The sequence below is a fragment of the Ambystoma mexicanum genome, chromosome 1p (assembly GCF_040938575.1).
Source record: "Ambystoma mexicanum isolate Mex_15411 chromosome 1p, UKY_AmexF1_1, whole genome shotgun sequence".
Classification (NCBI taxonomy): Eukaryota; Metazoa; Chordata; class Amphibia; order Caudata; family Ambystomatidae; genus Ambystoma; species Ambystoma mexicanum.
The window spans coordinates 667,160,988-667,185,491 of NC_090921.1; the positions used below are offsets into that span (position 1 = coordinate 667,160,988).

Genomic DNA, 24,504 nt, shown 5'->3' on the forward strand with positions numbered 1-24,504 from the left:
CGCGCCAGTTATATTACCGGATAAAGGACCTGGTCGAGAAATGGCTACTTCCTCCGACCCCAGCTAATCAACCCATTCTTGACAAAATAATCCTGGAGCAGTTCGTCGAAGCCCTACCAGGACAGATGCAGAGGTGGGTCAGGCAGCACCACCGACCCACCTTGACTGAGGCGGTGGATATTGCCTCGGCATACCAGAAGGCGGGTCACCAGAAGATACAGCCAACTGCGGTGACAGCCCGGATAGCGATCCCGATGTCCGATCCCCTTGCGTTTAGGGGGGCAGAACCCTGACCACGAGATGGAGACACGCTGACGACATCCCCAGAAGGCCTGAAGACAAGAAGACAGGAGTCGAGAAGAAACATCCATTGGCAGCGCCAGGTTACAAGCAACCACAATGCTACGAGTGTAACGAATGGGGGCATATTGCCAGGTTTTGCCCCAGAAGGAGAACAGCCGAACCAATGGACATCGGATACCTGAATCCTGGATCGGAGGAGAGCATCCCGGGACCCTACGTGGTGGACATTAGGGTGGATGGCAGGCCATCGCGCGCTCTACTCGACAGCGGCAGCCGACAGACCGCCATTGCACCAACCGTGAGTAGCACACCATACTTGTCTAACATAAGACTGCCTATTAGGTGTATTCACGGGGATGTAAAGTGTTACCCAATGAAGAATGTGGTGGTAGAACTGAACAACACAACCACTCCCTTGAGGGCTGCCGTCCTGCCGTGTCTACCTGCCCCAGTGGCGATAGGAACTGACCTACCCGGGTTTGAACAGGCCTTGAAGGCTCTGGAGGATAGAAAGAACCCTCTGCCCGAGCCCAATACCCCAGGGACGGAATCCGCTTCCCGGGGCCCCTTGCAGGGACGAAAAAAAGGCGAACCCGGATGGAATGGTGTCAGGCCAGCTACATGACCAGACCCATCAACTGGAGTTTGGAGGAGAATGAAGACACCATAAGGGGGGAAACCCTAACTGACCCGACTCTACGGGTGGCACGAGAAAGGGCAACGCAAGAAGGGGAACCAGATCTAGCCAGGGGACCGGGGTTCCTACTACGCCGGGGTCTGCTGTATCGCAGATATGAGGGCGAAGACGGGGTCGCCAAGGAGCAGTTGGTGCTGCCGCAAAAACATTGTGCCATAGTGGTACAACTGGCTCACAACCATCCTTGTGGCGGGCATATGGCTTCCCTCAAGACCCAGCAAAACCTATTGAAACGGTTCTACTGGCCGGGCATTTACGGGGAAGTGGCCCAATTCTGTAAAACCTGTCCTACATGTCAGTTGACCAGCGGTGTCCTACCAGCGAAGGCGCCGCTGCAGAAAATGCCTCTCATAGCGGTTCCTTTCCAGAGGATCGGCATGGATATCGTCGGTCCTTTGGAACCCGCTAGCAGGGGGTACAAATATCTGTTTGTGATCGTCGACTACGCCACCCGATACCCGGAAGCATTTCCATTAAAAGGGACATCGGCCAGGGTTCTGTGCGACCAACTTATCCTGTTTTTTGCTCGGGTGGGGCTGCCTTCGGAAGTAATCACGGACCAAGGCACGAATTTCATGTCTACCCTCTTAAAACAGGTATGCAAACGACTCCAGATCAAACAACTAAGGACCTCGGTATACCATCCCCAGACAGATGGACTGGTCGAACAATATAACCAGACCATCAAGAAAATGCTGAGGTGAGTGACTGGACCAGACGCAAAGAATTGGGATCGAGTGTTACCTCTGGTATTGATGGTGTTAAGGGACACACCCCAATCGTCCACTGGTTTCTCCCCATTCGAACTTCTATTCGGAAGACAACCCAGGACAATACTGGATCTGGTGAAGGAGGAATGGGAAGCCAGCGAGGAGATGTCACTCACTGAATACAGAGGAGCTAAAAACCCATCTGACGGCTCTGCGCGCCTTGACCGAAGCCAACCTCGACCAGGCTCAATCGTCCCAAGAAAAGAACTACAATAAGGGAAGCCGGATGAGGACTTTCAAACCCAGGGACAGAGTACTGGTACTCTTGCCTACCTCTGCCCACAAGTTATTGGCCAGATGGCGAGGTCCATACGAGATCACCGATGTTCTCAGTCCGGTCACATATCGGGTGCATCAACCCGATAGGACCACCACCGGCAAGGTATACCACATCATCTTGTTGAAGGAGTGGAACGAACCGAGTATGAGTGCGTTCGCAGAACCCGAGGAACCAGGTTCAGAGGAAACCGTGAACACCGTTCCTGATACCCTCGGAGCCATCAATTGGGGCGACGTCATCTCTCCGGTCATGAAATCAGACGTTATGGACAAGATATCTCCCTACGCCGATGCCTTTTCTACACTGCCCGGTCGCACCAGTATGTTAGAACACGGGATCAACACAGAGCCCGGACAGACTACAAGGCTTAGGCCCTATCGGATCCCCGAAGCCAGACGACGGATCATCACTGCCGAAGTAGACGAAATGCTGCGGATGGACCTCATAGAGCCATCCAACAGCGTATGGTCATCCCCCATAATGCTGGTTCCCAAGCCAGACAGATCCATACGCTTCTGTATGGACTACAGACAACTCAATTCTATTTCTCAGTACAAAGCGTATCCGATGCCGCGCATGGACGAGTTCTTGGAAGGCCTCGGAGCGGCCCTCTTTCTAAGCACTCTAGATCTAACTAAGGGATATTGGAAGATTCCCTTGCATTCCCAGGACAAGGAGAAAACTGCCTTTTCCACGCCGAAGGGACTGTATCATTACAAGGTCCTACCCTTTTACTACACGGCGCCCCCGCCACGTTCCAAAGGCTAATGGATATCGTCCTACGACCACACGACGGATATGCGGCCGCTTATTTGGACGACATTGTGGTTTACAGCGAATCCTGGGAAGCTCATCTGAGTCAGCTGGAAGCGGTAGTGACCGATCTGCACAAGGTGGGCTTACATATAAACCCAAAAAAAAGCACGTGCGGAACTCGCGAAACCAAATATCTGGGACATATAGTAGGTGGGGGTGTCCTGAAACCGCAACTATCCAAGACTCAGGCGATACTTGACATTCCGACTCCCACCAATAGGAAGCAGATCCGGGCTTTCTTGGGGCTCGTTGGTTATTACAGAAGATTCATACCTGACTTTTCTTCTGTGGCCGCCCCCTTGACCGATGCTTTGAGGCTCAAGGGTGCTCCAAACCTGACCAACAACAAGGACGCCTTGGCCGCCATCGAACACCTGAAACTTAGAATTTCTTTAACCCCTGTTCTTTGTTGCCCAGACTTCCAACAACACTTCTATCTGCAGACGGACGCCTCAAACCAGGGTTTGGGGGCTGTGCTCTCGCAGGGCCGGGGGGGTGTTCTGCGTCCTGTATGCTTTATCAGCCAGAAACTGCTGCCACATGATGCTGCATATTCCACCATAGAGAAGGAATGTTTGGCGATCAAGTGGGCCGTCGACTCCCTCAGATACTACCTGTTGGGTCGCCGGTTCACCTTGTACACGGACCATGCTCCGTTGCAATGGCTTGCGCGGCATAAGGACACTAATCAGAGAGTGCTCTGCTGGTTTCTGTCTCTCCAACCTTTTGACTTCCTCACGCTTCACAAACCGGCCCGGTTCCAGATGGTGGCTGATTACCTGTCTAGGTGCGCTTCCCGGCCCAATCGGCCTGGGACTGGGGTGGGTATGTGTGGGGATGCGCATCGGCCCCCGCAGAGTGATGGGTGCATCTGGGATTGGGGGCACCAAGAGCCGAGGCAGAGGACCGGCCGCTCCTCTCGCGGCGGTCGCCTGCGCCGGTAGCGGGGAAGCCAGAGCCGATGCTCAGGGACGCGGCGTGTCACCGCCGTACTTACCTGCCGGAGGGCGGGCCGTTGCTCGGGGACGCGGCGCGTCGATACCGCACTCACCTGTTGGAGGTCCCAGACCCAGGGACGGGAGGGGAGCGAAGACCCTCCATGACAAGGAGGGGGGGCAACCAGCCCTTCAGCGTGCCGCGGATCGTGGCTGGAAGACGCCCGGAGCCAGGGCCCACCCATACCCAACGGGCCACGTTTTTGGTCACGTGATCGCCTCGGTAGTTCCCCGCGGCATGGATGGGATCACGCAGGCACGGCAGCCTTTATGGGAGGAGGGTCAACACGGCAGCAGCCAATAGGATGTCGGCTGGTCAGGGCTGATGGCGATTGGTGGGGGCTTGATTCTAAGGTAGTCCATAAAAGCCCGCCAAAAGAAACTGACGAGGCCCTCTCATTTTACAGGGCAGAGAAGAAGAGGAGGAGGAACGAGGACCCAAGTGGTGGGCCTATCCAGACACCACGGTTTAGAATAAGCTTTAGGACTGCCTCACCGTATTCTAAATGGATCAAACACTGGTGAAGTGAACCAGAGAACTATATACTTTGTTTTATTAAGGACCCTTTATCCAGTTGGAATAAATATATAATTTTCAGCACCTGCCTGTCTCCTGAAGGTTATTTCCCACAGATGGCCAGGCCCTAGACAATCTTCACGGAGTCTTAATATCTTTCATGAGGGAGCACGGGTAGGAGCTGTTCACCTTCTAGGGCAAAAGAACCCTTACTTTAGAGACGAATTTCCTGTCACCAAATGTCTCCCAGCACTGATGCAATGATGTTTAACAAATGTGGCCAGACATTAAATGCCTCAATACGGGATATGACTGCCTAGAGAAGGGTGCATGCTTGAGACAAGGGACAGTGTCTGCTATCTGACTCTGTGACGCCACCATCAGGCGAATTGCGAGAATGGACACGTAGCAGGAAGAAATAAATGAGTGAGCCTCTGTCGTCTCCCAGGAGATGTGGCATGGACATGTATTCCAAGGGTTTGGGGGTGGGTGGATGACTGTGTGCATGGTGAGAGAAGGGAGGGAAGAGATCTGGTGCCGCTCATGGTCTGCAGGCAGTGGTTGACCTGGTGAGAGAGAAATGTTTTCCGTTGATGTCAGTAGCAAAGGCAGAACGAAGACTTGCTTGGAAACTGTCATGTCCACAGTGGGGCTGACTACTTACACATTTGACTCCAACAATTGTGGTGCCATTCATCTCCCCACGGAGGAGATGATGGTCACTCTGTGGACGTGCCACCCCAGGAGGGGGTGGTGATGATGTGTCAGAGGTTGTCCCCCAAGAAACATCTGATGATGCAGTCTTAACCAGGAGGGTGAAAGACACCAATGATCAGCATCCACCATCCACCACCTCTCCCAAATGGTCCCGGAGGGATGAACATCACCCCTACATCACCCCTACACCACTGGCCAGTGTGCCCATATAGAGATGCTGCTTGCGCAACACATCTGACTTGGGAGGAAGGGATGCGGGTTCACTAGGAGCTCTAGGTAGAAATAAAGACAAAATTGACAAACATCCACTCCTCCTTGGAGAAATTGGGGTTTACAGGGTGAAATCAGTCACTCATGGTGTGAGATAATTTGCTTCACTAGGTGCCAAATGCGTCATCAGATAGCCTACCACAGTGGTGCTATTATTATTTTTTTGTATTTATATAGCGCTACAAACCCTCAGGCATCTGACTGCTGCTTACCTACGGTGTGTGGTGCTCATTTATAGACCTTGGAAGGATGAAAGACTGAGTTTGGCCCTGCTATAGCGGATGAAAGTCAGTCAGAGCAAGGCAGTCTAGCACAGTTCTTTAAGTGGGGGTGCTATTTAGTAGGTGCTGGATAACACCTAGGAAATAGCACAGTGCAATGTGACACTAGTTAGTCACCGGCAGTGTGTGGGGTCAAAACCCCCACACGGAAAGAAATAAAAAGCGGCTGTAGGGGGTAGTGTGAGCCCCAGCTCGATTGAGGTTTTGGAAGACTGCCGAGGATCAATGCTGGTCTCGCATCAAATGCAGGCCAGGAAATGTCAGTTTGCCTGGATGCGGACCCACTCTACTACCATCCTCTGGCAATGCTTCCTTGGCCCCTCCAAATTAAACAGCAAGGGGATTAGGCATGCGCCACAGGTTACACTGGACTTTGGGGGAAGTCATCAGCAGAAGTAATCAAACCATCCTGCCTATTGCGACTTTGCACTTGCAGCAAAAAATGCAACATTTGGCATTTTGAAATGCGCTGCAGCATTCGTATCATGCTGCTCTTATGGCATTAAATTACGTATTTTGCCCTTTTGCGGCTCATTTCAATTAATCTGAGAGACAAATAAATACACCAACAATGGAATTCTGTTTATTTAGGAACCACCAAGAGTAACGTTAACAGCGCATAAATACCAAAAAAAGTATTGATGTGCGTCACAACATTGATTTTTTCTTGCGGCACAATCTTGACATCAGTGCCGCCATGTACTGATGGGTCCATTTTGTTTTTCCAATGTGCAGCACCGAGGCTACGTGCAATCCAGGTTTGTTTTCCTTGGATTGTTTGCAGTTTGATTTTTACTGAAGTCGCAGGGTTATTTCATAAATGCTCATTTATTTTATTTTATTGTATTGCTCATAGCGCGAATCCAGCTCGCAGGCAGCAGAGCGCTTTACATGTGGCGCTTGACTACACCTCTTGATGTAGCTTCACACGCGTCATTGGTTTTTCTTTGGGCAATCGGGCATGGACCACCCTGAGCATTTTTGAACAATGACTAAAGATTCTTAAAGTACAGATTCAGATTTTTGTGTGATCCGTCTGTGCCTCAGTTTCTGAATTGGGGGAAATGCTTGGAAAATGTTTGGGGGCATTTCAGTTGCTCACTTTGTGGGTCCTACCTATTCCTGTTTCCTTTCCTCGCACGGCAAGGTGGGCTTTTTTCACATTCCCGAGGGGTTTTCATGACAACTCCCTGTTTGCATATGTATTTCTCTGTGTTTTGTAAACTTTCTTCCCCCTCCCATCCCACTTTGGGCATCTTTAGCACTTTTTCTCTATTTCTTTGCGTGTGCGCTTCGCTGACTTGAGCAGCTTTTTTACTGACAGTTGCACCTACACATTTTCATGCTCATATGGGAGGTGCACAATAAAACCTGTTGTGAATTGGTCCTGTTGTCTTCAGTTCTTTTGAATAAGTTAGTTATCATTTTCCGGCATAACTTGGAGCTGGGCTGGATATGCACAGGTTGATACAACACAACGAAGTAAAGTATACGAGACAGGGATTGAGTTTTGAACAGCACAAGAGATTTTGATGATGACATCGAAGTTGCCAGGGAACCGAGATATCACAAGTTTTAACTAACTCATAAGTTTGAGGACGTCTTTGGAACTTTTTATGAGTTTTGGGACCTCACTAGAAGTTAGGTTTTGAGAATGTAATGAGTTTGTGGGCATCACTAGGTTAATTAAATGGTGTTGTAGGACTGTTGGTGACCGCGTTTTTTGATGATGTTAGAAAGCTGTCAAGAGCTGAAGGGCTTCAGAACAATTTTTGGTAGTGTTATTAGGCCTGTGAGGATTTTGACGGCCTCGCACAGGTTTTTGACAACATATTAAGAATTTCCATGTGTGCATGCACATCACAAGATTATTTGATGCTATGAAACTTGTCAGGATTGGAAAGACACCACTAGAATTGTTGTATGTGACATATGAAAGTTGTGAGATGGCCAGGACAATGCTTGAAGATTTTAGGAGCGTTTTCACGCGTTGTAGTGTATTCCAATAATCTATGATGATGATGTGTTTGAGGAAGACACAAGAATTGTTGGGAATGTTTTGAGAGTGATCTCAAGTTTCGCAATGGCACAACAATTTTAAATTAAGTTGTAAGGCTTATCCCGAGGTGAAGGAGATTGCATGAGTGGTTCTCGATGCTATGAAACTTGGCATGAGTTTGAGAACGTCGCAAGACTTTTTCATTATGCTATGAGAGATGTTATGAGTTTCAGGAAATAGCACAATTTATTGATTACGAGACAGGTCTTTGTTTTGATCATGTCACTATGCTATGTTAATGGACTTTTATATTGTGCCCAATCACTGCTGTAGTAGTTTCAGAGCACCTAGGCTTGTCCACGAAGCGTCATACTGTGACCCGCCACAGTCACCAGATCATTTTATGATGTTTGAGAAATGTACTGAAATTTATACCATCACAAGACTATGTGACTAGGTCATAAGGCTTGTTTGGGGACATCCCAAGACATGGTGATGATATGATGAGTCGTTATCAGGTTGAGGATGTTACACAAATTGTATTGATATCACAGGGTCCGAATCTGAGAATGAACGAAATTGGTTCTGACTGAGGTTACATATAATCAAAGATATTATGCAACTCCCTGTCTATCCACGAACTACCTGGTCGATTAATTAAGGCAAGGCGGGGTCCTTTGAAGATTAATTCAATAACATGGGCATGGAGTCCGCTTCCCTGGTTGTGTGTCAGCTTGAACCCTAGATCATGTTCGTTTTATGTGTCAGAGATTTTATGAGCCCCTTGTTAAGTTTTTAAAACCAGTATGTAAGGGTACGAGGCGTCACCACTTGAGTAGCTATGCAACTATTTACCAGGATGCAGATTTTTTAGGCCACAAGGCCTCTCCTTCATTTTCCCAAATTCATAAAAAGCTAAGATTGAGCAACTATTTTAAATCTGTCGGGGGAAAATGGGGCTGTAATTATAAAATGGTATATGAATACGTGAAATGGTTTTCAATTAAGTTGTACTTCACATAGAAATGTAATTATGTTTTTTCTTGCAATGCTCATTTAATAATGAGGTCCCTTAATATTGCTCATAATCCTAAAATGGAGGACCTCTTTGTAGGTAGAGGTGTAAAAACGTGCAAGCTATAAACAACAAAGCGAATTACAAAATCAAAGACATTATGCTGATACCAGGCCCATTCACAAGGAGGAATGCCCCTGACAACTTCAATCCATATTTAAACAATTACAGTTGAGAATATGTCATATCTATCTTAGCTAAAAACAAAAGCGATCTGACCTGGGAGTCCAAGAGCAGAAGGCATACTCAGCATATAGCTCTTACTCAGCTTATAAAGAGCAGGCTGGAGACTCAGTCTGTCAATTAATGTCTCCTGTGCTCTATTGCATTCTCATTTCAATAGCCTATTGCTGCAGCCCCGGTGCGGAGCATGAGAGTCCCTACACCGGTCAGACCTGTCAATACATCCCAACAACACATGACCTTAATTGCTGAGTGTGGCTACGCGCTTAGAAGCCCTAGCCAGTCTTCTGTGCCATGCAAAGATTACGTGGTATGCAGCGTGGTGATGGCGTGGAATCACATTTGGATTTCTCCAGGGAGAGATACCAGAGGTGGATGTGCTTCTGCAGGGAGAGAAAGATGCTTCTCCTTGGAAAGACCCCAGAGAAACAGGGGGTTTGTTTCTTAAGGGAGAGACCACAGAGAGATAGGATAGGTCGTTCTTCAAGGAGCGATCCCAACAGAGATAGACTGAGTGGATGAAATGACAAACACAGGACATAACCTGCGATGGATACAGCTGTGTTCCCTTTTGCCCACAGCCCGACCCTCTTCAAGTTTAGCAGCCTCAGTGCAGGTGTGTGATCTCTCGACATCCATCGCAGCAGTGGCAGAGGAAAACGAAGCTTCCAGAATGGGAAAATGAGGCAACATGACACTAAAATGAACGTGAAAATGAAGCTTAAAGGGTTGCGAAGTTGTGTTTGAAACTCACCAAGAACAAAACAGGGAGGAAGAGAGCACGTGTACTGGACGTGTACCAAGGCAGAAAAGAGAGCACCTACAAGCACTGAACAAACCCCGGGCAATGGAACACATAGGTCATTTGTAATGCATGTGTGTGAAAGGATATGCGCTGCACATGTCCCCAGAAAAAGTGCACATGTACAGTGTTTTATTTGAAATTGCAAATTAACTAAATGTTTGTGTCCTTGTAGGAAAGAAACAGCCCAAGTGTTGACACTGTTTCTGGAAGAAAGAGGTACTGAACACATCTGTAGGCGAGCGTGAACATATCACGTCAGGTGAACATTTGGGAAAAGAAGGGCTCGGTCTTCTTATTTGTGCAGTTTTTAAGAACTTCTCCAGCTTTAAATCAATGATGGACACATCTGTGGGAACAGGGAATGATTGTGATTTCAAATATATAGGCTTGTGTCTCGGGTATAATATCTTGAGTTCCATGTCTTGGATTCATAGTCTTGGGATAATGTCTTGGGTTTAATGTCTTGGGTTTAATGTCTTGGGTTTAATGTCTTGGGGTAATGTCTTGAGTTTGGTATCTTGAGTTGGATATCTTGAATTCAATGTCCTGCGTTTGATGCCTTGGATTCAGTATCTTGGGGAAATGCCTTGGATTTAGCGCATTGGCACAACGTTTTGGGCACAATGCTATGGGTCCAATGGTTGTCATTTCAGAAATCCCACAGATCAGAAAAAATGGTGGTACGCTTTTACCACCATTTTTACTTATGCAAGGATTTAAAAAAATGTGTCAAACAGAGTTGGGGAGCAGGCTGGACTTGAAATGTGCACCTTTTTCCGTTCCACTTGACAAATGCAACTGCATTACCACGAACATCTGATTTTCATGCTGGCGGCAATGCAATGGATTCCTACAGAATCCGCCTGAAATTAGCACTTGGAAAAGCAGACAGAGTCCATAGGAAAAAAAAACTGTAAATGCCTCCCACAATCATTAACTGTGGGAAGCATTTACACTTTTCCACAAATGTGATGGAAAAATGTAAGCGTAAAGACAATTTGAACTGTGTTTTGCTCTTTACATTTCTACAAGGTGGAGGAAAGGTTAAAATTGCATTAGGTGCAATACTCACCGTAATCGTATTTCTGATGCTTGTATCTTCTTAGATTCACATGCTATGCATAGGCCGACATCTAGTGGTAGGTGATGTCACTAATTGAATGCCTTAGAATGAATGCTGTGTGCTCTGTGTGTTGGATCGACATCTTTGGCTCAATGGTATGGGATCATGTTCTCAAGTTGAACTTCTCAAGTCTATGTATCAGGCTCATTGGCCCAGGGTTAGTGTGTTGGGTTCAGTGCAGTGAATTTGATTAACGGTGAATACCCTTCGTTCAATGTCTTGGGTTCCATCCGCACTGTCTGCTGAAATCCGGGACTTCAACGGTTTTGGTTTAATGTGTTCAGCTCAATGTCTTGGCGCAGTTCCTCATTCTCAATGCTTTTGGTTCAGTGTATTTAGATCATTCCTTTGGCTCACTGTTATTCATATCTCATATACGAAGGAACATGCTTGGCTAGATCCCACAGCTCTATAACCCCCCTCATCCCGCCCTGAGGATGTCCATTCTTACTTATCTATTGTTGAATTATGTTTTGTTTCTTTATAAGCTGATGTCAAATAGGAATGTACGCTACTTTATACTGCACCATCAGTGTTTGAATGCACTAGCCAGTACTACGCCACTTTTTCACTCAATCCCTGGGGCTTTGAGACATTGTGCAATGGTGATACGTAACAAAACGAAACTAAAATAAAATATGGGCTTCTTTGTTTTTGGCACTTCTAATTAGCTCTCTGGGTTCAAAGACTTACATTTAATGTTGTAGGTTCAGCTTCGGGTCGAAGCATGCATTTTATGTGTTAAGTGTGAATATTTGTGTAACAATACATGGGGTGCAATGTTTTGAGCTTAGTGTTGTGGGTTCAATATCTTTGGGTTTGTGTGTCTTGGTTTCAATGTCTTCAACTCAAATGAACCTCATTAGCCGTTTGGCAGCAATTGCATGATATTTCGGCAGAATTACCACCAAACTTCTTTACCATTAACTCCACTCGGTCTGGCAGACTTACTGCCGTACTAAGGTAGGTAGCGAGCGCTAGTAAGGCAGTGTTGCTCCTCATTTTTTAAGTTTGTAGGACTCTATGGGGATGTTTGCAGATTTGCCGTGGCTGGTAATTTGGCTGTGGTAAATCTACTGAATTTAGGAGGTGAAGTGGGGGGGATCACCTCAAGCTCATGCTGACGTGAATCCCCAACTTCACCCCAGCATGCAGCTGGAGATGAATCAACCACTTCACCTCCAATCTCGGAATTTGGTGGTGCAGTAAAGCTGGCAGTACCTATGGTAAAAAGTACCAGAATTGCCACCAAACATTTTCTGCACTGCCAAACTTGTAATGAACCCAGGATAAATGTGATGCGTTCAATTAGTTCATCCCGATTTCTTGGTATTAAATCTTAGACAAACTTTGCCAGGAACATTGACTCATGCTCAATGCCCTATGCACTGTGTATTGGGATTAATATTTTAAGGTCAATGATGGACCCTATATACTTGCATCCAATGTCTGTGGGCTCTTCGACATGGGCTCACCATCTTACGTTCAATACCTTGGGCTCAATATGATGGATTTTCAATTTGCCTTAGAGACTGAGTGAAGGGACATTATCGCGGGATAATGTCTCGCCATCAAGTTTCACCTCAGTTGGGGAAGGGTCATTATCCCAAGCAATAATGACCCTTCCTGAGGTCTATAAGGCTTTTAGTACATAGTAGTAGTAGCAATGCATGTTTTGACTTTAGGTGGTGAAGAACATTTTTTTTTATTTTAATACTGGATAAAGTAATAGGCAACCGAGTTATTAAATTAAATATTTTATTTTGTAATATTGAAGCAACATAGTTGTTCTAATAAATTAAGCATTTTAATTACAAACTTGGTTCAACTGCAGAAATATGTTTAACATAAACAAGCATTTGGTGTCATTTAAAAGTAAACAGTTTCTCTATAAGAAAGAGAAAGCATTTTCTGTTATTTTAGCTCCCCCTTTCGTGTGTTAAATAGGATGCTGCAGCAAAAAGAAAGGTCTTCTCGGAGAGGAAGTGTCTTGTTGAAAGAAATCGTGCCTGAAATTTGTGTTGTTGTTTCCCTGACTTCTTTTGAAGACCGAATGCTCATCGTCAATACCAGTAGATATTGACTGCACTCGAAACATTCTTATTGGCAAAGAGGAGATCACTAACTGTCTCCGTGTGCTAATTAATATCACAATCATTGGCTTTGGTGTATTGAGTTATTTTAATGAACATGGCTCATTGTTTCAGGCTCACTTTCTTTGGCACAGTGTATTACAATGTATTTGGCCCAAATTTCATGGCTCACTTCTTGGGTACAAACTTCCTGCAATTAATGTCTTTGATGCAATGCCCTTGGTTCAGTTTCTCGGTTTAGATTAAGTGTGTGGCTTACTCTACTTGGGCCCTGTGTCTTAGGTTCAAAGATTTGGGTCGAAACCATAGATTCAATGTCTTGAGTTCAACATCTTTTTTCGGTGTGCGGGGCTGAATGTCTTGGGCTCCGTGGCATGCATTAAATGTTTCAAGTTTGATGACTACTAAAGAATGTCTGTGATTACATTTTTCTGGTGCAATACATCTGGCTCAGTATCCCAAGCATACTGGGTTAAGTGGCTTCCAGTGGCTTCTCAAAATTAAGGCCACGAGGGTGTGTCCTCCCCAGACCGGAGTTCATTCAACACTTACACAAACGACAAAGCAGAGGCTACTCTGCTTTAAGTTAATAAAGCAGCGTTGTTGTGCCTGCACAGGTATGCATGCAGGATGTTAGTGCAAAGTCCACACACGTATAGAGCCACTGGGGATAGAAGGAGCACAATGGGGTTTGAAAGAGGCACTGTGAACTTGTGTTTCAGGAGCTACGGCCAGTGGGCCACCTGCATTACTGATAGCCTTGCAGCTTCTGAAACACCAGAGATGCCATGGGAAGACTGGAAGATGGCAAAGGAAAGCAGAGCCGCCAGGGAATGCGGGTATGTTGGGATCGTGGGTGTGCAAGTACAGGGTGCAAAGGGTTTGTGGCGGAGAGAGAGAGAGAAAGGGAGAGAGAGAGAGGGGGGGGGAGAGGGGGAAGAGGGGGAAGAGGGGGAAGAGGGGGAAGAGGGGGAAGAGGGGGAAGAGGGGGAGAGGGGGAGAGGGGGAGAGGGGGAGAGAGGGGGAGAGGGAGAGGGAGAGGGAGAGGGAGAGAGAGAGAGAGAGTGTTTCAGTGTCTCAGAGGCTAAATCTTGGAGTGTGAGGCTGTGCATAGCCAGGAAATAGCAGAATCCGTACACATGGACTGCACAAAAGACTAACACTTGGCATACAATCACTAGAAAGCATGATGCTGAATCTATGTATACGTGGGTGGAACAAAGGCACACGAGGATGGATCTAGGCATATAAAATCGAATTAATCTATATTAAACCATGACCACACAGTGACAATCCGTGGAAATGTGAAGCTGAATCTGGTTTTATGGGGGTGAATATCGACATAGAAGTAATTCATAACAACGTGAGGCTGAACCTGGCCATCTGAGGATGACCCTAAGCATATGAGGCAGTCACTGGGCAACATGAAGCTGAACCTGGGCATATGTGGCTGTACCTGTGCATACTGGCCATCTTTGGCAATAGAAAGCGCATTCTGGGTATTTGAAGCTAAATCTGACCACATGAAACCAGAACTATGCACATGAAGCCGGGCCTAGTTGCAGGAAGTAGTATAGGGCTGAATCTGACATTTGAGGCTCGATCTGGTTATAAGCGGGTAAGTATGAGCATAAGTGGCTGAACCTAGCATAGAGGCTGTCTTTTGGCAATAATAGGCTAAGTCTGAGCCTTTGGGGTTAAACCCCGGCATATGAACCTTGGTCTGGGCATGTCATTCTGCAGCTGAATATATGAGGAAGTCCACAGCACAGGGGCGTTCCATGGGTAATTTGCTGCTTAATCGTGTCATTTGGGGCAGTACCTGGGCATAAGAGGCTGCACTGGATCGTATAGGCATTCCCTATCTAACATAACGCTGAAACAAAGGACATATGGTTTAAAAAGGGCACATGGGTATATCAGACTGGACCTGCACATTTAAGGTTCAACCTGGGCATGTCGTGGATCTTCGTCGAATATGAGGACGAATCTGATAATATGAGGCCTCACCTGGAATTTTCGAGGCTCACTTGAGCCATATGGGGCAGAAACAGGTCATATTAGCAGCTCCTGGATACACAGGAAGGGATCTATGTGATTTTATCGAACCCAAAAATAGAGAATGAAATTTAAACGAACCCAAAATACCGAAAAACTATACTGAATTTTTATGAGGGGTGGGTCCTCCAGAAACCATGTTTCTCCTTGTTTAGTACTCCATTTCAACCCCCTGCCCAACAGATGTAACCCCTTGCCCCACATATCTTTTTATTCTGCAGTATTTTTTTCAGTATTTTCTATTTGTTAAAATGTAATTCTCCATTTTGTATTAGGTACAATCACTGGATACCCAGAGGAAGTCTCATATCAATATGAGTCTAAGTCTGGACATACGGTGCTAGGCCCGGTAAATGAGTTTGGACCTGGGCCTATGAAATTGAAACTTGAATGTAAGCAGTAAAGGGCATTGGGGCCAACCCTGTGCCTGTGAAGTTTGCATTATAAAGATGAATTGGTAAATGAATCAGAGTTTGGGCATGCAAGGCTGAGCAGGGACATATGACGATATATCTGGGCACGTGATGATAAACCTGGTCATATGAATTAATGCCTGGGCATATGGGACGGAGTCGATGCGTCAGTGTTAATCTGGGCATGTGATGCTACATTTAGCATTGAGGGGGCACTGGGCATCGAGGTATCACTTGGGCATAGGCTACTGAACAAGGGCATATGAGGCTGCACCATTTATTATGAAATATCTTCCCCTTCTTTTGAAAAAAAAAGTCTCACCGATTGAATGCATAGAGGCATTAGGGGCAGTTGTAGGGGGGCAATGCCTTCATAGAATGAGCAGACATTTATTTGAACCTGTGGCTATGAAGGTTTGAGTGATATAACCCTAAAAGTGGTGTCAATTAATAATTTGCACCAGCGATAGCGTCTGCTTGTGATGTTGCAGCTCTTGTGTTCCACTTCAACGTAAGAGATAGGTTCCATGGAAACATCCGAAAGATCAGCGTGACCTGTGTGATTGCTCTGATGTATGTGCATGTATGATCTCTGTATGAGCGTGTATGAGCTCTGCATGGGCATGTATGCTTAAGGTCTGAGAGCTAAGAATGGAGTGTGAAGCCTGTGGAAATATGTCATCCTCATAGCCTGTCCTGCCCACGTAAAGTCCTATACATATTATACAGAAAGGTGTATTTGGAAGGGGCGGGATGCGAAAATGACAGGACAAGCAGGAAGAAATTAAAGTAGATTAATGGCGGTGCTACATACATTTTGTAAACCGAAAGAACATGCCAAAATTGCCTACTCACATTTTTTTTTAACAGCTTCAAGCAATTCTTGTGGAAATGAAGCTCAAAGGTCCCATATTTACCCCCATGTTATTCCTAATATATGTGGGGGAGTGGAAGGTGGAAAGAACAGCACCCTATCTCTACCCCCATTCACCACCTGGGGAGTATCATGCTGACTTGTGGGATGCGTGTGATCTCGTGCAGAAGGGATGTGACCTAGCAGTGTGTGCTGGTCTCCCCTTTAGGGGCGGGATGAAGCCTGATTTGCGTATGGTCTTTCCCTTTCTGAAATGGTCTGACAGTTGAAGCGCGATCGTCTGAAGTGTTTCCCAGGGCAATTGGCAAAAGTTTAAGATTAATTCTAAACCTTCCAGCCATCACATCTTTGTTTTCCAAAATGTGTCGCTGAATATCTAAATGTATTATTGTATTGGGGTTAATATCTCAATTTTTATGCCTTGGGAGTGATATCACGGTTTCACCGTCTTGGGTTCAATGTGCTGGGTTCCGTCTTTTGGCATCTGTGTCTTGGGCATATCGTCCTGGGCTCAGTCTCTTGGCATCTGTGTCTTGGGAATATTGTCCTGGCCTCAGCCTCTAGGCATCTGTGTCCTGAGCCTAGTGTCCATGGTTCAGCATCTTGGATTGAATGACTTAGGGTCATACTCCTGGGTTAAATGTTGTGAATTCAATCTCTTGGACTCAACATCTTGGATTCAGCCTCTTGAATTCAATCGCTTGGGTTCAATGTCGTGTTGGCTAGGGGAATGGGATCTCAATGCTGTAGGCATTATACTCTGAGTGTAGTTGCTAGTGAGTGTCACTGTTGTGGGTGCTGTGGAGTCCATGCAGAGCGTGTGGGGGGTGGTGCTCCACGCTGCATCTCCCTGTGTTGTTCATGCTCAGTTCCACATGCTCTAAGTATCTTACCTTCTAACCTTAAAGCGGCCATCCTCTGGAACTCGGGCTCCTGCAGCCATCTCCACATCCTCTTGAAGGTCTCACGGCCGGACTTGAGCTTGCTCCAGGGCTTGGGGTTCCTGAGCAGGTCGGACAGGGTGCCCTGCGAGCGGCAGAGTACCCGCTCTGCAAAGATTGCTTGCGGTATGCTGTACCTCTTGAGCTCGGCGATGATCCGCTGGGCCACCTCGCGGGTGTTAATTTCCTCCAAGGGGCCGGGCAAAGCTGAGCCCTGTGGAGCCACATTGGGGATTCCCCTGCAAGTCATGTCCTGTCTTTGCTGGCCATAGTGATGGTGGCCCATGCCCACCGGAGAGCCCATGCCAGAGCTGGGCGGTGGGGAAAGGTCCCTGGAGTAGTGCTGGTCCATCCTGCCAAACATGCCTGTGTGGGCTTCAAAGCCACCTGCAGATGCCATCTTGTCCCCGGACAGGTGCCCCGCAGAGTGTCCATAGCTATGCATGGGAGGGAGGTTGTGATTCTGTCCCAGGCCCATGTCTTTGTGGTAAGGGCTATAGAAGCTCCCCGGGGGGCCCAGGCCCCGCTCCTCCCGCATCAGGGTGAAGCTACCAATGACATTGCCCACAGGTAGGCACTGGTGGTGCTGGTGGGGTTGCAGGGGAGTCAGGGTGGTGTAGCTGTTGACAGTGCCTGTGGGTGAGTCCCCTCCAAAGCCCAGGCTGGGGTGAAGCCCGTGCTCTGCGCGGTGGTAGTCACCGGCATCCAGCACCGAGGCCATGCTGCTGAGCAAGGGGGGACCTCGGTGGAGTCCCCGGCTCTGGCCGTGCAGCAGCTCCTGCTCGTGGCTGCACATGTCCCCCCCAGCTCCCTCCAGGCCCAGTTGCATGTTCATGGCAGCGGCTACAGCATGGCTCCTCTCATTGACCTTTATCTGCAAATTGGGGGGCAGGTGGCTGAGGGTTCTGGCGAGTCACGCGATGATGGACGGGCGATCTGGATAGTGTCTGATAATGGAGGGGGTGGCGTAGATACACCTGGCGTTTGGAGACACCCCTGATAGTGGAGTGACAACTAGAGACACACATGAAAGACTGGATGTCTGCTAATTGAGAGTATGTGGGTTTAGCTAAAGGGGGGGATCTATGCTACGGAAGGAGGCGATGGGTGGGTTTGGGGGTTTGCCTGGAGGATGGACTTCTTGCTCTCATAGCGGCTTCTCTCCTCTGGTCCTGTAGTCCAGCCTGTGCAGGAAGGCCGCAGCTCAGAAGCAATTATTAAAATGAAGTTGCATCTCTGCCCCAGGGGTGCTGTAATCACTCCCCTCCGGAATGCACGAAACAATCCGAGTCCTCGCGGTAGGCCTCGCTTATCAGATGGTCCGCGTCGGTCCTGGCTGCTGAGCCCACAGCCTCGCGGGGAACACCGAGCTGGCGGCGACGAATTCAGGGCACAGTGGTCGGGAAGAGGGTTGCCGCGGAAGGATACTTCTGGAGGGCGCTTTGCCCTGCGCTGCAGGTGTTTCTGGAGGTGCTGATGTCTGTCCCGGTCGGTGCTCGCAGGCCCCTGGGGTGGGTCGCCGTTAGAATGCTCGCGGGCGTAATGCTTCTGGGGTTGCCGCAGGTCGGATACTATTCAGGGGCCCCCGTGGGCAGAATGATTCCGGAGTTGCTGCAGGCAGCTCGCTGCTGTGGGGGTTCACAGTCAGGATACTTCTGGACACCTGGCACACGGGATACTCCTGGGTGCGCGCAGGCAGGATGCTCTTGGGGATGTCGCAGGCAGGATGCTCTGGTGGCTGTCGCAGGCAGGATGCTCTTGGGGCTGTCGCAGGCAGGATGCTCTTGGGGCTGTCGCAGGCAGGATGCTCTTGGGGTGCTCGCAGGCAGGATGCTCCCGGGCTGTCGAGGCAGGATGCTTCTAGAGTTGTTACAGGGCTTCTCGCAAGCAGCCTGCTCCTGAAGTGCTTGCAATCAGGTTGCTCCCAGAGGGGTCGCAAGCAGGTTGCTCTTGGGTGCTGATCGGCAGGGTGCTCTTTTGGGCACTGGGCTCAGGATGGTGCTGGTTGTGGGTGCCCAGCTGACCCCCTGCGCGTCCCCCGTCTCCGCTGCCGCTCTCCCCCCCGCTGTCTGCGTGCCGCTCCTGCTTGTTCCTGCCCCCACTCCTGCTCTGCCTGCTTCCCTCCAGTCTCTGCGAGCAGCATCGATTTTCGGACCTCGCACTCCTCTCTCCGTTTCACACGTCACCAGCCTAAAATCTGACAGATGTGCAGTCAGGGCCAACCTGCAGTAACCCTTCGAGCGCCGGCGAGGACCGAGGAGGGGCTTGTGGATATGGGGGGCGGGCGAAGCAGGGGCCGGAGGGGCGAGCAGACCTTGCGTCCCTGCCCACGGCGAGGGGATGGGCCTATAGTATATTGGTATTGAGAAGGATGGAATGCATCATATGCACTGGCACAGCCATATGAACGGATATCATGCAATGTATAATTTAATAACATATACGGGCGATCTGATTCGATTAAACGCGGTGCTCTCCTTTGCCTCCGCGGTGTATGTGTGTGGCACAGAGTACACCTGTTTCGGTCTTCTTCCATCCATCTACTTGCATGGTGTGTGCTTGAATGTGTCTGTATATCTCACATCCGTGTTCAACTTGCTGGATAAAGGTTCGAGTCGTTGCAAGGCCGACGTCGCCCTTTACCCTCCCCAGGCCAATATATTGACTAGCTTGAGAAGTCGAGGGTTTACTCGAGCGCTTATATACGGGGGAAGGGGAGATCTGGCATGGAGCACTATGTAAGCACTGGATATTCTTATTAGTCTGCGTGATTGTGTGATGTTAATGCAGCGAGCATAGAATGGAGAGCCCCGGCCCGTGTCCCTATCTTGGTAGTGGTGTCCGCCTGCCCTCCGCCGCAGGCCCGTGGGGTGTGTGGTCTCATGTGCGCTCGTACATGCTGGGTCACTCACTGTGACCTACACGTGGCCTAGAGATCACCCACTGGGACCCCGGGGTCACCCGCTGCCCCCTGCTAATTACATCAATCGCTAATGGAACTTTACTGGGTGGGTGGGGAAGGGGGAGAAGACCCCAGCAGCGAAGTAGCGGAAAACTCCCAGAGGCCACGGGTAATGCGTAAGCCCCCCCGCCCCACCCCCCTCCCCAGAGCCGAAATGACAGCGTGTCAGGATAGGGCCAATTTAACAGGCATAGACGGAGCCACGGATTAAAGGATACAAATCCAGTCTTTTGTGAAAACAAACGAACCAGTACGTGGTATGTTCATGCGCACGTTGTTCTGGGTAGAGCCGAGAGTGCGCGGCCCCACGGTGGAGGCCCTCCGTATATAACCCCCACGTAGGCGCCTCTCCTGGTGCCCGTCTATGCGTGAGTTTTGAAAATGAAGAGCGCATCGCCAAGAGGCCCCGTGCACATGGCCTCTGGAGGCCGGAACATCTCCGTGCCTGGGTGCGGGGAGGACGCGGGACTCCACGCCGTGGCCGAGCCACCCACTGAACACCTGCTCCACCCTCCAGGACATCGCCCTCCCCAGCGGGAGATGCCCTCTAACCTGCATCCACCCTGCACCCATGCACCAAAGCTGAGCGACCCAGCAGGCCCGCTCCACTGGAAATAGGGGTCGCCAATCGCGACGGTGCTTGTGCATATGAACCAGTCTGTGGGGGAGAGGTTAAGGGGGGCGCTGAAAGCGTTCAGGCAAGACCTGCGGCCAGGAGACAAAGGAAGGCAACGGGCAAAGGCTGCGAGGCAACCTGACAAGATCCCAGAAGAGTGTGGGGGGGGGGAGGGGGCTATGCGGTGGTGGTGGTGGTGGTGTGGAGCAGTGGACCTGGCCCCTAAAACCTTACATGAGAGGTGGTAAAGCGAGGGTGCACAGTACTGATACCTAAGTAAACATATGGTTCACCACAACTACTACTGGTGTGAATAGGGGAAGGGGGGAGGGGGGTATCCATACACCATTCCCTAAACCTGGAGCAGAACACCACTCTACACCATTTCTGGGGTGAACCCGGGGTTCCCAGCGTTCACCAGAAAAATACTAAAATGGGGAGCAAGTGCACGGATTGTTTATAAAGGGAATGGGTGGCAAAGTGACGCCCCCTAAAGCTGGACCAGACTACTCGATGGGAGATGGGGCGCACTGCTGAGCCCCACGGCTGGAGAGGAATCCTAGTCTGCTTATTGGGGCGTGGTGCAGCCCCCTACAATTCAGGAGGAATCTCCCGTACAGACCACTGTCATGAAGGACCCAAATGGTGACCCCCTTTGCGACACAGAGCTGAAGAGGACCCATTGGGGTACAGTGCACAGTAACAACCATAATTGTAGTGTGCACGCGTTTGAACATTTCCTGAATCGTATATAAAATAGACTGTTAATAGATGTTTCCTTTACAACAAAAATACACTGTGTGCTACTGCACCATACACAGGTGTACGTGCACGGGAAGTCGGCTGTTGCACGGTATATATATGCACGGTACATGGCAGCAGTGAAAACATAGCATCAAGCGACAAGGACGTCCCGTAAAACGAGAGCGTAAAGTGGCGAGCTGCAGAGTCCCGCCCACCGTTCACGCCCCCAAGCACAAACACGGTGTGTAATTTTCCATAAGCTGGTATCTGCGTGCATGTTATTGACTACGTGTGCACGTCCATACATGCATGCGTTTAAACAGCATACGTGTGTATGTGTATATATATATATATATATATATATATATATATATATATGAGCATTGACATGTTCGCATGTGGTTACTTGTCAAACCGCAGTAGTTTAGAATACCATAGTATAGTCATGCCATATCTGAAAAATATTGTGCCATAATTAATAGCAGTGTCACAAGTCCTCACCAGAATGAAGGCTTTCTCTTTGTCCCCAGAGAGTGGCATTCCCTTTCAGTAATCAAAACACACGGCTTACCTTCATAAATACATGCAAGACCAAGGGCCCGCAGGCAAGAATGGCAAAACAGCCTGGTGTCTGGGGGTCGGCCAGAGTTTGGGGAGTCTACAGTGAGGCAATGTTGCAGCCAGTGGTGTCTGGGGGTGGGACAGAGTTTGGGGAGCATGCAGTGGTGCGGCCAGTGGTGTCTGGGGGTGGGATCGAGTTTGGGGAGTCTGCAGTGATGCAATGGTGCAGGTAGGTGGTGTCTGGGGGTGGGCCAGAGTTTGGGAAGTCTGCAGTGAGGCAGCGGTGCGACCAGTGGTGTCGGGGGGGGGGGGGGGGCAGAGTTTGCAGTGAGGCAATGGTGCAGCCGGGTGGTCTGTGGGGCAGAGTTTGGGGAGTCTGCAGTGAGACAATGGTGCGGTTTGTGGAGTCTGGGGGTGGGACAGAGTTTGGGGAGCCTGCAGTGGTGTAGCCGGTGATGCCTGGGTGTGAGTTTGGGGAGTTTGCAGTGAGGCAATGGTGCGGCTAGGTGGTGTCTGGGGGTGGGACAGAGTTTGGGGCGTCTGCAGTGAGACAATGGTGTTGCCGATGGTGTCTGGGGGTGGGCCAGAGTTTGGGGAGTCTGCAGTGAAGCAGCGGTGTGGCCGGTGGTGGGCTACAGTTTGGCAAGTCTGCAGTGAGGCAATGGTGTGGCTGGTGGTGTCTGGGGATAGGCCAGAGTTTGGGGAATTCTCAGTGAGGCAATGGTGATGCTGAGTGGTGTGTGGGCCAGAGTTTGGGGAGTCTGCAGTGAGGCAATGGTGCGGCCGGTGGTGTCTGGGAGTAGGCTAGAGTTTGGGAAGTCTGCAGTGAGGCAATAGTGCGGCCGGTATTGTCTGGGTGTGGGCCAGAGCTTGGGGAGGTTGCAGTGAGGCAATGGTGTGGTTTGTGGAGTCTAGGGGTGGGCAAGAGTCTGGGGCGTTTGCATTGGGGCAATGGTGCGGCCGATGGTGTTGGGAGTGGGCCAGAGTTTGGGGAGTCTGCAATGAGGCAATGGTGTGGCAGGTGGCGTCTGGGGGTAGGCCAGAGTTTGGGGAGTCTGCAGTGAGGCAGTGGTGTGGCCGGGTGGTGTGTGGGACAGAGTTTGGGGAGTCTGCAGTGAGGCAATGGTGCAGGTAGGTGGTGTCTGGGGGTGGGCCAGAGTTGGGAAGTCTGCAGTGAGGCAGCGGTGCAACCGATGGTCTCTGGGGGTGTGGCAGAGTTTGGGGTGTCTGCAGTGAAGCAGCGGTGTGGTCGGTGGTGTCTGGGGGTGGGCTACAGTTTGGCGAGTCTGCAGTGAGGCAATGGTGTGGCTGGTGGTGTCTGGGGGGGGCCAGAGTTTGGGGAGTCTGCAGTGAAGCAGTGGTGTGGCCAGTGGTGTCTGGGGGTGGGCCAGATATTGGGGAGTTTGCAGTGAGGCAATGGTGCGGCTGGTAGTGTCCGGAGTAGGCTAGAGTTTGGGGAGTCTGCAGTGAGGCAACGGTGTGGCCGGTGGTATCTGGGGGTGAACAGAGTTTGGGGAGTCTGCAGTGAGGCAATGGTGTGGTTTGTGGAGTCTAGGGGTGGGCAAGAGTTTGGGGCGTCTGCATTGAGGCAATGGTGCGGCTGATGGTGTTGGGGGTGGGCCAGAGTTTGGGGAGTCTATGGTGAGGCAGTGGTGCAGCCAGTGGTGTCTGGGGGTGGGCCAGAGTTTGGGGAGTTTGCAGTGAGGCATTGGTGTGACCGGTGGTATCTGGGGGTGGACCAGATTTGGTGGGCCAGAGTTTGGGGAGTCTACGGTGAGGCAGTGGTGCGGCCAGTGGTGTCTGGGTGTGGGCCAGAGTTTGGGGAGTTTGCAGTGAGGCAATGGTGTGGCCGGGTAGTGTGTGGGGCAGGGCCAGTTTGGGGAGTCTACATTGAGGCAGTGGTGCGGCCGGTGGTGTCTGAGGGTGGGCCAGAGTTTGGGGAGTCTGCAGTGAGGCAATGGTGTGGCCAGTGGCGTCTGGGGGTGGGCCAGAGTTTGGGGAGTACGCAGTGAGGCAGTGGTGTGGCCAGTGGTGTCTGGGCGTTGCCAAGAGGTTGGGGAGTCTGCAGTGAGGCAATGGTGCAGGTAGGTGTTGTCTGGGGGTGGGCCAGAGTTTGGAAAGTCTGCAGTGAGGCAGCGGTGTGACCAGTGGTGTCTGGGCGTTGCCAAGAGGTTGGGGAGTCTGCAGTGAGGCAATTGTGCGTTTTGTGGAGTCTGGGGTGGGAAAGAGTTTGGGGAGCATGCAGTGGTGTGGCCGGTGGTGGGGCAGAGTTTGGGGAGTCTGCAGTGAGGCAATGATGCGGCCAGTGGTGTCGGGGGGTGGGCCAGAGTTTGGGGAGTCTGCAGTGAGGCAAAGGTGTGGCCGGGGGAATCTGGGGTTGGATCAGAGTTTGGGGAGTCTGCGGTGAGGCA

At 49.9% G+C, this 24,504-nt stretch overlaps 1 protein-coding gene across 1 annotated transcript in view; it reads right to left on the reverse strand.

Moving 5' to 3' along the window:
* LOC138578907 (hepatocyte nuclear factor 6-like) overlaps nt 1–19,312 on the reverse strand; it is a 212,678-nt gene extending 193,366 nt beyond the window's left edge. The window contains exon 1 of the mRNA XM_069649736.1: nt 17,163–19,312. Within this exon, the coding sequence (XP_069505837.1) occupies nt 17,163–18,045 (883 nt within the window). The 5' untranslated portion in view covers nt 18,046–19,312. The remainder of the gene's footprint in view (nt 1–17,162) is intronic.
* Between the last annotated feature and the right edge of the window lie 5,192 nt (nt 19,313–24,504).